Source organism: Ovis aries, chromosome 5, assembly GCF_016772045.2.
Source record: "Ovis aries strain OAR_USU_Benz2616 breed Rambouillet chromosome 5, ARS-UI_Ramb_v3.0, whole genome shotgun sequence".
NCBI lineage: Eukaryota > Metazoa > Chordata > Mammalia > Artiodactyla > Bovidae > Ovis > Ovis aries.
This window is the reverse complement of record NC_056058.1, coordinates 10,560,824-10,576,599: the sequence shown is the minus strand read 5'-3', so window position 1 is coordinate 10,576,599 and position 15,776 is coordinate 10,560,824. Positions and strand designations below refer to the sequence as shown.

Sequence of the window (15,776 nt, the reverse complement as noted above, 5' to 3'; positions counted from 1 at the left end):
ACTCAAAGATGCCACCTTAGCTTCTGCCCTTAGCAATGAGTGATCCTAGTGGTTGTATTTTGGGTTGAGGAGTTGTCTTTTTTTTTTTTTTTTTTAATAAATTTACTTTCAATTGGAGTATAATTGCTTTACAATGTTCATTAGTTTCTGATTTCATGACAACATGAATCAGCTATAAGTATACATATATCCCCTCCCTCTTAAGCCTTTCTCCCACGGGGGGTGGATTGTCTTAATTTAGGAAGTCCCAGACAAGGGTTCTAGAGAAGGCAATGGCACCCCACTCCAGTACTCTTGCCTGGAAAATCCCATGGATGGAGGAGCCTGGTAGGCTGCAGTCCATGGGGTCGTTAAGAGTTGGACACAACTGAGCGGCTTCACTTTCACTTTTCAGGACAGGGGAGGCTGGTGGGCTACCGTCTATGGGGTTGCACACAGTCAGACACAACTGCAGCGACTTAGCAGAAGCAGCAGCCAAGGGTTCAAGTTCAAGTAGTTTATTTGGGAGATTTATGAGCTGAACTATGCAATTCCCCCTCACCACCCTCCCCGCAGCCAAGATAAGTTGAAGAGCTAACCTCTACGACCTCAGGATGTGACCTTATTTAGAAATAAGGTCGAACTTCCCTGGTGGTCCAGTGGTTAAGAATTCACCTTCCAATGCAGGGCACACAGGCTTGATCCCTGGTCCTGAAAGATTCCATATGTCAGGGGGCAACTAGCCCATGCGCCACAACTACTGAAGCCCTCATGCCCTAGAGCATGTGTTCCAGAACTAGAGAAGCCACTGCAATGAGAAGCCCCAGCACGGCAACTAGGGAAAGTCTGCTCGTGGCAGCGAAGACCCAGCGCAGCCAGCCAAAATCACATTAAAAAAAAATTTTTTTTTTTAAAGAAAAATAGGGTCATTACAGATGTAAGTAGTTAAGATGACATTATACTGGAGTAGGGTGGGCCCTAATCCAACACGATAAGTGTCCTTATAAGAAGATGGCCGTGTGCAGATGGGATATTCAAGAGGAGGACAGAGAATCAATAAGCTAAAGAATGCCAAGGATTGTTGGCAGCCACCGGAAGATGGGAGAGGCAAGGAAGAATTCTCCCTGAGAGCCTTTGGAGGGTGCCTGGCCCTGCTTACACCTTCTGGCCTCCATACTTGTAAGGTAATAAATGTCTGTTGTTTTAAGCCAACCAGTGTGGTACTTTATTACTGCTCTTGGCTCACATCAGGCTCAAATTTCTGATCGGGTTTCTACCAAAGTATGAAGGTGGGATATAACTGCATGGCAAGTTCTAGAAGGCTACTCTGCAGCAGTTACCAGAGGGGTGAGAGCAGGTAACAAAGCGGGACCCAGTGGCTCACCTTACTTCCTCAGTTGCTGCCAGAGTTTTCACAATGAAAAATTCATACATTTCTAAGAGAAGTGCCTGTTGGGGTGGAAAATCTGGCTTACAGAGCGCTTACTTAGGGCCATGGTTCTGAATGCTTCACATATATTCACCTTTCCTCAGGGCATGTGCCCTGTGAGGTAGGATTGTGCTTTTCATTTTGTACATGTGGAAACGGAGACACAGAGAGTGTAAGCGACTTGCCCAGGGTTGCACAGCATGGGGAGTGGTGGGGTCGGGAGGGGAACCCAGGCAGCCTGATGCCTAACTCTGTTCTTTCAACTGTTTCCCCTGAGCTTGCGTCTCTCAAGGTGGTTCAGCTCGAAGCTTCCAGGGTAAGTATCTCCTGAGACAGTGGCGCTTCCGACTACAGAACCCTCTGGAAATTTGTGGTCCTGCTCACACTTCCTCACCCACCACTGAGCACATTCCCATTGTCTTCCTCTGAACCTCTTTCTGGATGTCCAACCCCGTGACACAACCTGACCCAAGAAAGCTCCTGACGATCTCAATGTTGCTGTCTGTTCCTAGAGACGCTATGCTCAGGCCAGGTCGTTAGGCAAACTAGGCCACCGTGGCTTTCCCCCACATCCTTCAGATTTCTCTAATGGACACATGGTCATAACGGCAGAAATCTGTGTGGTCTATAATATGAATGACACTCCCAAGATGTGGGGACTTGTGCAGTGTGTGACGTACGTAACTGTCCAGGGGTGGGGGACAGGGAACAGGGTAGAATGGGAGGCAGGGAAGCGTGCACATCCTTTCAGACCTGTCCTTAACATTTTCAAGACTGGGGACAAGAGAACCAACTGAGGCCCACATAATATGTGTGAATATTTAAAAACTACTAAATAAAACATGCTCTATGCTTCTCCTACACAAACATACCTTCATAAGCACTGGGAAGCTCAGTCTAGAATTTAGAATCTGGATGTCTGCACTGGGTTACGGGGTGGGGACAGGCTTCCCTGCCCCTTGGCCAGGGCCTTTCCTGGGGGCAGGGGAGAGAGGGCTCCACACACACATGGCTGGACGTGCCAATCTGCATGCCCATATTCCAGCCCACATTTGTGCCAACAGCTACCCCAAGGACATTCTTAGACCTCAGGGGATACAATGCGTAAGGTAGTCAGAGAAGAGACTCATGGAAGAATCCAAGTCTATGGAATCTGGGCTTGGGCAGGGAATTCTAGGATCTCAGGGACCCAAAATATGATTCAGCAAGTGGAGGGGTGGCGGCACCGGTTCCCATCAGCACCACAGGGAGGGGCACGGCTGGAGGAGGGTCAGCACGTGCTCCAGCACAGAATCCCTTTGGATAGGTGTCCAAGACACGTCTCTTTCTTTCCTCCTTTTTAACTTCATGCCACCTTTACATATTCAAAAATCTAAAATTATATTTTAAAACTTGGGCAATTAAAAATTATTCAGTATCTGTGCGCACTCTAGATTCTCACCTCCCAAAGGTGCTTCCCTATTAAGAGTTCTGAGGACAAGACGCCCATATCGTCAAAGGACGGAGCCTTAGGCTGGCTCTCCTGGGGCCATATTGAGCTGTCCTTTGGCGGCCTCCCTGGTTCAGGATCCCTCCACTTCAGCCTCAGGAGTTGGCTGGGCCTGGCTCTCCACCACGCCTCATCACTTACGTTGTAGAGGAGGTCAGTCCACCCTTCCATGGTGATGCACTGGAAAACAGTCAGCACTGCAAACAGGATGTTGTCGAACTGAGTGATCCCATTGTTGGGCCCTTCCCAGTAGGGCTGACATTTGGTCCCATTGGGGCAGGTGCGGGCAGGTTCCTCTGTCCCACACGGTGCTGGAGACTCACCCTGAATGTCATCTATGAAACGGAAGAAGAGCAAAGTCAGGGGAAAGGGCCAGCAAAAACAGCTCTGAGAAACAGGAGCCAGCGAACATTCAGTGCTGCTGAATCTGCAGAAAAATGGCTCTTGGGATGGACTTATCAGTCTTTTTCCAAAAAGTCCAATGCTTGGCTTGGTTGATCTATTCATTGTTTTCTATTTCATAAATTTCTTCTCTAAGTTGTGTTCCCTTTTTTGTTCTTTTCCTAAACTTCTGAGATAGATTAATGTCATTTAAGGCTATAAATTGCCCTTTAAGTGCAGCTTTAACTGCACCTCACAAATTCTGTCATGCATTATTGTTCAAGTAAAATATTCAGCAGTTTCCATTATTATTTCTTCTTTGATTTGTGGATAACCAAGAAGCATCAAAAATTTGTCAGAAATACACAAAAACAGAGTAATGTAATGAATTCCCATGTAACCATCACCAATTTCAACATTTATCGACTCAGGGCTAATTTTGTTTCATCCACATCCCCTCCCCACACTAAAATATTTTTAAAGCAAATCTCAGACATCCTAGCATTTAATCAACAAATAAGAAGCATGTCTGTTAATTTCCAAACACTTTTAGTGTTGTCTTTTTGTTACCAATTTCTAGCCTAATTGCACTGTGGTCAGAGGATATGTTTTGTATTATTCTGTCTTTTGAAATCTGTTGAGATGGACTTCAAGGTCCCAACAACAGTCAACTTTGGTAAATCTGCTGTGTGCATTTTGAAGTGGTTGGGGGCAGTGTTCTCCAGACTTCCATTAGCACAAATTCGTCAATTGTGTTGTATTATTCTTCTGTAGCCTGATTTTTTTTTTTCTTGAGATGTACTGGGGCCCAGATGTTCCGGGGGCGAGGGAGGCCAGTACACACAGTACTCCACCTTAGGCACAGGAGCTAAGTTTTCTCCCCAAAGAGCAAGAGGCAGATTGTGAAAATGCCACAAGGAAAGAGACACATGTCAATGGACACCCCTTTTGCTGGAAACCAAAGACAGCTTCCTGGCAAACTCAGACTGAGTGTTCAAGGTTGAGTCTGAATTCTAAGGTTTTGAAGGGGAGGGGGAGGAGATGCCTTCACGAGAACATGGACTCAGGGGAGTACAGAACATCCTGGGTGTGTACAGAACATCCCACTGGACCAGAGCCACAGATATGAGAGGATCCTATTCAGCGAGCGACACTTTTGAAGGTTTTTAGAGAGCGACATTGTCCGATAAGAAATCAAACAGCTGAGTGTGTAAACTCAAGCTCCCCACAAAACAAAACTATATCTCAATGCACGTACCACATATAGGGTTTGCAGACCATTCTTAACCTCCACTTAGCAAGAAACAGGGAGAAATAAGCCAACATAGAATGCATGAATCTTACTGGCCTTTGCTGCTGCTGCTGCTGCTAAGTTGCTTCAGTCGTGTCTGACTCTGTGAGACCCCATGGATGGCAGCCCACCAGGCTCCCCCGTCCCTGGGATTCTCCAGGCAAGAACACTGGAGTGGGTTGCCATTTCCTTCTCCAATGCATGAAAATGAAAAGTGAAAGTGAAGTCGCTCAGTTGTATCTGACTCTTAGTGACCCCATGGACTGCAGCCTACCAGGCTGCTCCATCCATGGGATTTTCCAGGCAAGAGTACTGGAGTGGGGTGCCACTGCCTTCTCCGACTGGCCTTTGAGACTCCTGTTAAATAGAAACTCTAGGCCATGCAAAATGACATTTGCCATATCAGAAGGGACACCTACACCTCAAGAAGCATTGACATCCAATCACTAGTTTAAGTTGTGGGAAATACTTTTCCCCTTCATGTCAGACTTGGGGCTGATTTAATGAATACAGATTGGAAGGCAAAATCTTTTAAACATAAGACTAGGGGCAAAAGGGAAAATTCCATGGTCTCCTATCATGAATGAGAACCACGGTTTGTTGGGAAGGTTGCCTCTGTCCAAAACCTTCTCCATTTTCACCTTCTGTCCAAGTCTGGCTCAATTCCCATCCACCAATACCCTCCCCTCTCTTGGATCAGTCCAGTCTACTGGCCCCTTTTTCCCTCCTCAGGGCTACAATAGCTCCCAAATGTTCACATTTGGTGAGGAGATAAAAGCAGGCATTAACTTGCACTGCTATAGACTAGTTCCAGATGAGGAATCTTGTCTCCTCAAAGTATTTTGGAAGCTCTTGGAAAACAGGAAGCTCTCCCACCTTTCCTTTGCATTTTTCTGGGTGTTTAGCACAGTGCTGGGCACACAGGAAGTTGGTTCCTGATTATAAGGAGAACCTGTCTGCAGGAGAAATCTGACCGCCTTTAGCAGCTATGCCCAGTGGTGTTCCTGATTGTGACCTGCCAGCCCCCTCATCACGAAACACTCTGGGGGCTGCTTCTAGAAAAGCAACCATCCAGAGAGTCTGAGGAATTTGGTTATAAATATATTTTAAAATTAACCTGCTGCCTGGGTGTCTGTATATATCTGTCTCTTACTCACACGTTCTTATATTTTTAATTGTGAGCTTTTCAGTCATCTTCCCTAAATCAAGGCCTCCTACCCTCCAGTTGCCCCACCCACATCTGTCCCCTTACAACCCTGATTTAGACTCAAGCCAGTTCTCTGTCCCCTTGGCTGGAGAGAGAGATAGAGAGAGAACCAACAAAAATAAAAAACCCAGGATCCAGGAGTCCTGGTTTCTCTGCTCTCGGCTGATGTTTCCAAGGGGCCCTGCCCTGCGTCTCTCCCTCCAGCATTTCCACCCAGGTGTCAAGGCCAGGAGCAGAAATAGCTTTGCCTCAATTAACACTTTCTTCATTGGGGAAAGAAATAATTAGGACATCCCATATTGAGCAAACTTCACAAGCCCAGGAGAGAAGGAGATGGGAGGAGCAAGAAAAAAGGAAGCAAAAAAAAAAAAAAAGAGCATCTTGAATAAACCTTCTTTATTGGGTTTTCCTGCCCTCTGGGAGGTCTGGGGAGAGGGTTCGGTTACCTGAGGGTCACCAGGAAGAGAAGGCGGATGGGAAACACTTGAGCCACTAGCGAAGCCGCTGAGCTAAGGGGTTGACTGTGGCACAGTGTGGGGAGGGGAGGAGCCAGGATCCTGTTTGTGCTTGATGCTGATTGGCTGGTGCCAGGACTCCCAGTGGGAAGTAGTTAAGGCATCTTCTTGGTGAGACTAGGAGTCACCCTCGACTTTCCCGTCCTTCAGGGTAAGGAGGTTTCAGGCTTCTCTGGTGGCTCAGTGGTAAAAATCCGCCTGCCAATGCAGGAGACGCAGGTTCGACTCCTGGGTCAGGAAGACCCTCTGGAGAAGGAAATGGCAACCTACTCCAGTATTCTTGCCTGGGAAATCCCATGGACTGAGGGGCCTGGCAGGCTACAGTCCACGTTATCGCCAAGAGTTGGACACGACTTAGTAACTAAACAACAACAAGGAGGTTCAGAACTCAGCACGTGCTAGGGCCTGGGGTCGCTGCAGGGGAGCTAGGCAGAGGCTGCAGGCAGTGCATCTGTGTTCTGCTGTCTTTTGCCCCTACATGTTCCCACTGAAAATATCTTTGATGCCTTCTCCTGCCCAGTGTTTGGGGCAGCCAGCTGTGCCAGGGCATTAATGCCCATCCTGGGCTCAATTCCCGCCAATGTCGGACAGAATTTGGTGGATAAATACCCAGCTCCCATGCGCCTCGTGTGGGATGGGTCTAAGGCATGTGACCTACTCTGTTTCCCCTAGGTGCCCAATGGAGCTGAGGTCTAGTGACCTTGCCCAAGATGGTAACCTACTTGATAACGTCCCTAGATGTTACTAGACCCTCCCCATCTCACTTTCTCATTCACCTGAAGGTGTTTCCTGGGATCACTTCCCCAATAACCCACTTACCCTGGGACAGCTTCTCAGGTAACCCAGTGTAACATCCCAGCAACAACCAAGATCTCTGGGGCTGTTTCAACCCCTGCCTTCCTTGGCTTTGAGATGTTCTCCCAGCTTCCAGGAGAAAAGCAGCAAAGCCCTGCAGATCTTGTCCAGGAGCTTGTCCCCAAAGGAGAAAAGAAAGGGGAGGAAGGCTGGAAAAAAAATTTTTTTTGATGCTGCTCGGACCTACCTGTGCCCTCTTCAAAGCAGGTGGTATGAAATTTTCCCATATAAAATTCTAACCCTATGATTGCAAAAATAAGGATTGCAAAAAATAGGAGGAGGCCGATCTGCAGCAGGGGGATCATTGCCTTCATGATCGACTTCAGGACGACTTGTAAACCTGGGGATACACAGAGAGAGACAGAGGCCCCAGAGGCCTGTGAGAAGGTACCCTGAAACGCCACCCCCAAGATGCCTCCTGAGGAAACTCAGAGCATGTGGGATGAGGGAGACAGGGCAATGGTGAGCAAAGATGGATGGAAGACATAGAGGCTGCTCACTTTAATAACAGAAACAATCCTTCCTTATATTTTAAGCACTTTTTTTTTTTTTTTTTTGGTTTTCTTTTGGCTTCACCATTTGGTTTGCAGGATCTTAGCTCCCTGGCCAGGGACTGAACCCGGGAACATGGCAGTGAAATCACTGAGTTCCAACCACTGGAAATTCCCCACCTTCTATTTTAAAAATATTTGTTAAAGTACTGAGCAAAGGCTGTCCTGTTTGATGACTTTTGAGGCAAGTAAGAGGTGGAAATTTATAGCTTTCTGAGCCCCATCCCTGGGTGTTGCACAATTTTCATTCAGATCAGGGTGCCTTTTTCTAATCTTTTTCCACCAAGAGGGGGCATCTTTTTCCTAATTCATACAATGCTGTATGCATTAGTTGCAGCTCTGCCTGGGAAAGCAGTCAACATCCTAGTGCCAACCCTGAGAAACCAGATATTATTTCATTGGCTTTTAACAACAACCCCATGAGGCAGGCACACATGTAAAATTATCCCCATTTTACAGAGGTGGGAAGCAAAGCTCAGAGGATGTCATGCTAAAAATGAGGATTCAGCTTCAAGGTGTGAGAAATAATGGGGCCAGGATTTGAACTCAGGTTGGAATTGATGTCAAATGCCATGTCTGTAACCAACCTTTAGGAAAGTCTATGTTAAAATGCTCCCAAGTGGCTCAACAGTAAAGAATCTGCCTGCCAAGGCAGGAGACACAGGTTTGATCCCTGGTCACAAAAGAGTTGGACATGACTAAACAACAACAAGTAACGTGGTTAAAATGAGGATTTCTTGTTTTATGTCCTTGGTTACTCTTCAGTGTCTCCCAGTTTATAGCCTATGAGAACGTGAACAGAATTTGTATCCTACTGTTGGGTGGAAACTATATAAATCTTAATTATGTTGAATTGGTTTATAGTACTTTTCGGGTCTACTATACCCTTCTACTTTTCTATATATTCATTCTATTAATCTTTGAGAGTTTAATATTGAAACTCCAACTAAAAATCTTAATTTATCAGGCTCTTCATCTGTAAATGGGGATGAGACTTAGCACCTCCCTCTTAGGATTAAATGAGAGGGTTCATACCTAGCAAAGCCCTTGGCATATCATAGATGGTCATTAAACAGAGATTCTTATTAGCATTAGCTTGGGGATAGAACTTGATTTAACATGACGTAGGCACCTCTGGTCTCTTGAAGAGAAGACTCTTGGGAGTCCCTTGCACAGCAAGAAAATCAAGCCAGTCAATCTTAAAGGAAATCAACCCTGACTATTCACTGGAATGACTGATGCTGAAGCTCCAATACTTTGGCCACCTGATGCAAAGAGCCAACACACTGGAAAAGATAATACACAAAACGCTCTTTCTGCCATGCCTGGTATGCAGTAGGCACTCAATAAATGGTAACCATCATTGCCACCAATATTATTCAGGCTGTGGGGGCAGACTGGCTAACTCCTAATCCTTCCATTCTCAGCCACATGATTTTGCTCAAATTATTCAGCTGCCCTGAGCCTCAGTTTTCTCATCTGTAAGATGGAGACTTTGGTCCTATCAACTTCACAGGGTTGTGACTATAGAATGGGGTCCTGGGTGGTGCCTGGCATGGCCCCTGATAGGGAAGTGCTCAGTAAACGGGTGCTGTGGTGATGGGTGAAGCTCCTGGCTGGCTTTTAGGAGTTCACCCAGACCTGCAGCCAGATTCCTGGGGGTGGGGGTGGGGGTCCCTGAAGGGGCTTCCCCAAAGATGAGGCTGCCCTGACCCGGCTAGGGAAGCATCTGAGGGCGCCCATGAGACCTTCTTGCAGAAGGCAAATGGAGGGCTCCCAGGACCCCTGAGCAGACCCCTTGCCAGGGTCCGAAACTCACGCACTTGGGATTCCAGACACCAGCTTGAGCGGCCGCAGCACTCGAACTGCCCTCAGCGTCCTTAGGTCAAACTCCGTCCCAACTGTTGCCAAGATGCTGGAAGAAAAGCCAGAACAGAAAGCAGACGGTGGGTTTCAGGGTCAGAGAGGTGGGTAGAGGGTTCAATGTTGTGGTTTCTTTAAAAACTTTTTTTTTAATTAGAGGATAGTTGAAACAATGTTGTGTTGGTCTCTGCTGTGGAACAATGTGAATCAGCCATAATTATATATACAGTCAATTATACATATATAATTGATTGAGCAAATCAATCAATCCTAAAGGAAATCAGTCCTGAATATTCACCGGAAGGACTGATGCTGAAGCTGAAGCTCCAATACGTTGGCTATCTGATGCAAAGAACTGACTCATTGGAAAAGACCCTGATGCTGGGAAAGATGGAAGGCAGGAGGAAAAGAGGACAACAGAGAATGAGATGGTTGGATGGCATCACCAACTTGATGAACATGAGCTTGAGCAAGCTTCGGGAGTTGGCGATGGACAGGGAAGCCTGGCGGGCTGCATTCCACTGCGTTGCAAAGAGTCGGACACGACTGAGCGACTGAACTGACTGACTGATACATATATACATATATATGCATATATCCCCTCCCTCTTGAGCCTCTCCCTGCTCCCATTCCACTCTTCTAGGTCGTCACAGAGCACCAGGTTGGTTTCTTGGCAGGGTGACCACAGGCTGGGTCTCAGTTTTGTCATATGTAAAACAGTGTTAATAGTGCCTGCTTCACAGGATAAAAGATGATTTACAAAGACCCCAAATAGGTCTTCATACTCAATAAACACTCCCCTTGTCTGGCTCAGCTGGTAAAGAATCCGCCTGCAATGTGGGAGACCTGGGTTTGATCCCTGGGTTGGGAAGATCTCCGGGCGAAGGGAAAGGCTACCCCTTCCAGTATTCCGGCCTGGAGAATTCCACGGACTGCACAGCCCATGAGGTTACAAAGAGTCAGACATGACTGAGTGACTTTCACTTCCTTTCACTCAATACATGTTGGGCTAAGAAGAAGAGAAATTCTTCCCATGGCACATGGTTGGAGTGATACTCGGTGTATTTCACAACCCAAGATCAGGATGGATTGTGGGGAAATCTGGAGGCACTAGGGGAGTGAGAGACCCTTTGGGCTCAGGTCACTTTACCAACCGGCAAGAAAGTAGCTTGGTACTGAGACCTCAGCCTGCGTGGGTTCAAATTCCAGCTCCACCATTTCCCAGCTGGGGTGACTGTGGGTAAGTCACTTTTCCACTTCATGCCTCCGTTCTCGCTTTTGTATAACAAGGATAACAACAGTACTGAACCCTCAAAGGGATGTGAGGATGAAATGAATCAATACCCGTGAGGTGGTAGGCGTTGTGCCTGGCACACAGGAAGTGCGTTAAGCTATTGGGAAATGAATGAAACAAACAAACAAACAAACAAACAAACCCCAAACAATGGGAGTAGCCCTGCTGGGGTGGACTAGCTGGCATCAGCCCCGGAGAGGCTACAGACCCAAAGCCTCAGGGCAAAAAGTCACTCTCGTAAATGCAGGTAAGAGTCAGGGAATAGGTGCGATGAGCCTTCTGTAGGAAGCCGCCTTCCCTCACCCCTTACATAAAGACCCCATCCTAAGACCTCACTTGTATAAGAGTTTCTGGTGAGACAAGGGAGACAAGGGGTTCCACAGCCCTTCCTCAGCCCAAGGAACCCCCTAGACCTGTTTCCTAAATAAGATACGTAGTAGGGATGGCCATGGAACCACAGCACAGAAAAGGTTGTCACTGGAACCTCAGGTGATGAGCGCGGAATGCTGAAAACAGAGGATTCTGTGGTTAAGCCCACCTGTGGGCTTCCCAGGTGGCCCAGTGGGAAAGAATCTGCCTGCCAATGCAGGAGACACAGGTTGGATCCCTGGGTCAGGAAGCTCCCCTGGAGTAGGGAATAGTAACCTGCTCCAGTATGCTTGCCTGGAAAATTTCATGGACAGAGGAGCCTGGCAGGCTACAATCCATGGGGTTGTGAACAGTCAGAGGCTACTGAGCATGCACTGTGATGAACAGGATGGAGACCACAGAAGTAATGTGGGGGGTGTCTTCATTCTTGTCCAGGAGTCTGAGTCTTACAACTTTGGCCTGCGAATAACCAGTATCTACATCTGTCTTTATTTTTTGGCTGCACATGCAGAATGTAGGATCTTAGTTCCCTGACCAGGGACTGACCCATGCTCCCTGCAGTGGAAGTGTGGAGTCTCAACCTCTGGACACCAGGGAAGTCCCTCTTTGTCTTTTTTTTTTTTTTAATTTTCACTGTATATTGGAGTATAGATGATTTACAACTTCGTCTCTGTTTCAGGTGTACGGCAAAGTGATTCAGTTATACATATACATACAACCATTCTTTTTCAAATTCTTTTCCTATGTAGACTACTTAACAGAATATTGAGGAGAGTTCTCTGTGCTATACGGTAGGTCCTTGTTGATGATTTATTTTATATACAAATATAAAATGTATTACTTTACATATAGTAATAGTACATCTCTTTGTCTTTGAGACAATCAGTATCCGCATCTATTAACAACCTGTATTGGCACCTGTATTAATAAACTGTATTGGCCCGCTTTTGTCTCAGGACTTTCTTTGAAGCTAAGACAGACCCAGGCAGTGAATTCCCCCGTGAGAGCAGCCCTCCTCCAAAGATCGCTGGGAAGAGGTGGATGAATTCCCCGGCTCCCTGGCCCCCTCCTTCCAGATTGCTCTGAGGTGTGAGTTCCATACAGGCTCCCAGAGAGGTTGAGCCCAGCTGCCCATCCAGGGTAACCTGCTCAACTCCTCCTTCTTCCCTGTCTCCCCACCCTTGTCCCCCACCCACATTTCCTGGAGTCACTTCCCAGATGAACCACTTGGACCTGAATCCTTATCTCAGGATCAATGTGGGGGCACTCCAAACTAAGACAGGGGTATTCCCAGCTCTTTCCCAACTATTCCTAGGACAGAAAGTTAAAGTGCTAGTCGCTTAGTCGTGTCGGACTCTTTGTGACACCATGGACTGTAGCCTATCAGGCTCCTCTGTCCATGGGATTCTCCAGGCAAAAATACTAGATTGGGGAGCCACCCGCCATTCCTTTCTTCAGGGGATCTTCCTGACGCAGGGACTGATCTCGGGTCTCCTGCACGAGTGGCTCTTTACCACCAGAGACGCCATTGCTAGGACAGAGATGTGTCTATTAGACTGGGCTAACCTCCTCTTCCACCATCATCCAATGTACATCTAAACACATTATATGTCCTGGGCAAAGCAATACTTGAGACCCTTCCTGCTTCATAGGGCTGATGCAGGAGAAAAACAGTTTAATCAAAAAATGCACACAGAGATTGAATCCATTGGGGGTGTCATGCATTCTTAGAGAGAGCAGGCAGAAACAACAGCTCTGAGGGTACACAGCAGGTAGTGTTAACTCCTCTGGGACCCAGGGAGGTTCCCACTTCAAGCTGAGGATTCATGGATGAGCAGGTGGAATCTGATCAGTGGGGTAAGTACTTTCTAGGCTGAGGAAATGGCTGAGACAGACAGCCTGGGGTGGGAAGGCAAATTCAAGGGAGGAAATGGCACATGGTGGGGATTTGGGTGATGCCATGAAGCTGAAGTGTAGGTGGGGGCCTTGCCAAGCAACCCCAAGGAAATTTTCATTCATTTAATTATATATTTTTTCTCTTCCTCTCCCAATTTTCATTTGGATTTCTCACATTCCATCCTGTAGATCACGAGTCTATTTTACTTTCTTCTCTCTCAGCAGGTAAAAGCCATTGTTAAGGGTGTGTGTGTGTGTGCGCGCGCGTGAGTAAGTGCTCAGTCATTCAGTTGTGTCCTACTCTTTGCGATCCCATGGACTGTAGCTCGCCAGGTTCCTCTGTCCATGGGATTTTTCAGGCAAGAATACTAGAGTGGGTTGCTATTTCCTCCTCCAGGGGATCTTCCCCACCCACGGATCAAATCCACGTCTCCTGGACTGGCAGGCGGATTCTTCACCACGAAGCCACCTGGACAAGCATTCCCTGAGTTTTCATTCACTCACTTCAAAAACATTAACTGAGCATCTACAATGTGCCAGGTCTTGGGGACACGAGTCATAGGAATCCCTATCTGTGTGTGGGAGGCTGAGAATAAACCCAGTAAATGCACCAGATGTCAGGGTGATGAGTGCAAGGGAGAACAGCAGGGCAGGGAAGAGGACGTGCTGGCAAAGTGGGGCAGGATGAGGGAAGCGACGACACCCATTTCAATTACTAAAGGCCAACTGCTCTTTCCCGCCTGGCTGGGTAGTAGTTCAGTGTTAAGGATGCTCAGACCAGCATCGCCCAGTAAAACTTCAAGAAGACTGTATGTTGGACATAGTGAACGGACTGGTGGTTGCCAAGGAGGGCGTGTTGGGGGAAGGATGGAGTGGGAGGTTGGGGTTAGCAGATGTAAGCTGTTATATATAGAATGAATAAACACTCTCTGTATAGCACAGAGAACTCTTCAATATCCTATGATAAACCATAATGAAAAAGCATATAAAAAAGAGAATTATATATATGTATAACTGAATCACGTTGCTGTACAGCAGAAATTAACACAACATTGTAAATCAATTATATACTTCAATAAGAAAAGAAAAAAGGAAAAAAAAAGGAAGAGCCACGTGTGAAATTTAAAATTTGCCAATAGCTACATTAAAGTCCAAAGAAACAGATGAAATTAATTTTAATGATATAGTTTATTCAACCAGGTATATCTGAAGTATTGGGCTTCCCAGATGGCTCAGTGGTAAAGATTTGCCTGCCAAGCAGAAGACATGGGTTCAATCTTGGGGTCAGGAAGGTCCCCTGGAAAAGGAAATGGCAATCCAATCCAGTATTCTTACCTGGGAAATCCCATGGACAGAGCAGCCTGGTGGGCTATAGTCCATGGGGTCACAAAGAATCGGACACGACTTAGTGACTAAACAACATCTGAAGTATTACGATTTAAATGGGCAGTCACTATGAAAGATTACTCATGAGACATTTTATATATTCTTTCCTTTAGACTACGTCTTTGAAATCTGGTTAGCATACTCTACACTTATGGTACATCTCAACTCAGGTGTAGGATGGCCACGCATGGCCAGTGCTGAGTGTACCAGAGAAAGAGTCAGCGGGGAAGTGCAATCTATGTGAAGTCTATCTATGCAATCTCTAAGTGAAGTGAGTCACAGGAATACACCAGAGGAAAACTCTAGGCAGGAAGCCAGTGCAAAGGTCCTGAGGCAGGACCATGCCTGGTACATTTGAGGAATGGCAAGGAGGCCACACAGCTGAGTGAACCAGGGTGTCAGTGGGAGGAGATGAGGGCAGGGAGCTGATGGAGCAGTGTGCAGGAGTCTGTGGGCCATGGTGAGGACTTGGACTTTTGTTCTGAGTAAAGCAGGAGCCAAGGAGGGTTCTGAGCATTGCAGAGACATGATCTGACTTACATATTACAATAAGATCCCTCTGGGGGTCAAGACCAGAAACTGGGAGGCTGGAAGGGGGCGGAGATGACCACAGTGGTCCAGGTGAGAGATGATGGGCTTAGATCTCGTTGTGCTGGATCCAAGGATAACACTGAGATGAACTCAGCCTTGCCCTTAGATGACCATGCAAGTAAGTCGATGACAGATTCAAGTACAAGTCCTTCTGGCCCCAGGGCTGTCGGAGGCAGGAAGGAGGAGGAAATGAATACAGACAGGAGGGCGGGGGACAGTGTCACTGTGGAGCCCAAGTCTGAAAATGCAGCAAAGCACAAGATCTTACAAAACCTTAGACCTGGAGTTAAACCCTGACCCTGCATCTTCTCATTACCTAGCCTTTGCTCTAACTTCTCTGAGCCTCTGAAATGCAGCTAATCTGACCTCCCTCCTGCCCAGTGCAATCCTAGTGGGCACCCAAGATAGACTATCTTCTGTGCGCCTCCCTGGAAGGATGACAGGGAATTAGGAGCAGAATGGGAGGAGGGAGAGGCTTCTCAGACTGAGAATGCCCTACAGAGGCAGAAAACGTCCCTTAGGAAACATGATGGGAGGCGGGTGGGAAATCGGGGTGGGCTGGACCATTGGAGGCTGTGAACTGGAGGCGGAGGAGGTGGGTCCTGCTGTGTGGACACTGGGAGTCATGTGAGGTTTCGGAGCAGGGAAGGGATGTGATTAGGGTTGGCGTTAGGAAGACA

At 47.2% G+C, this 15,776-nt stretch overlaps 1 protein-coding gene across 8 annotated transcripts in view; it reads right to left on the bottom strand.

Moving 5' to 3' along the window:
• Positions 1-15,776, bottom strand: part of CACNA1A (calcium voltage-gated channel subunit alpha1 A) — a 373,308-nt gene that overhangs the window by 124,749 nt on the left and 232,783 nt on the right. For all 8 annotated transcript variants that reach the window (XM_060415385.1, XM_060415383.1, XM_060415387.1 and 5 more), the window contains 3 exons: positions 9,521-9,612; positions 7,334-7,486; positions 3,039-3,232 (listed from right to left, as the gene is read on the bottom strand). In XM_060415385.1, coding sequence (XP_060271368.1) covers positions 3,039-3,232; positions 7,334-7,486; positions 9,521-9,612 — 439 coding nt within the window. The remainder of the gene's footprint in view (positions 1-3,038; positions 3,233-7,333; positions 7,487-9,520; positions 9,613-15,776) is intronic.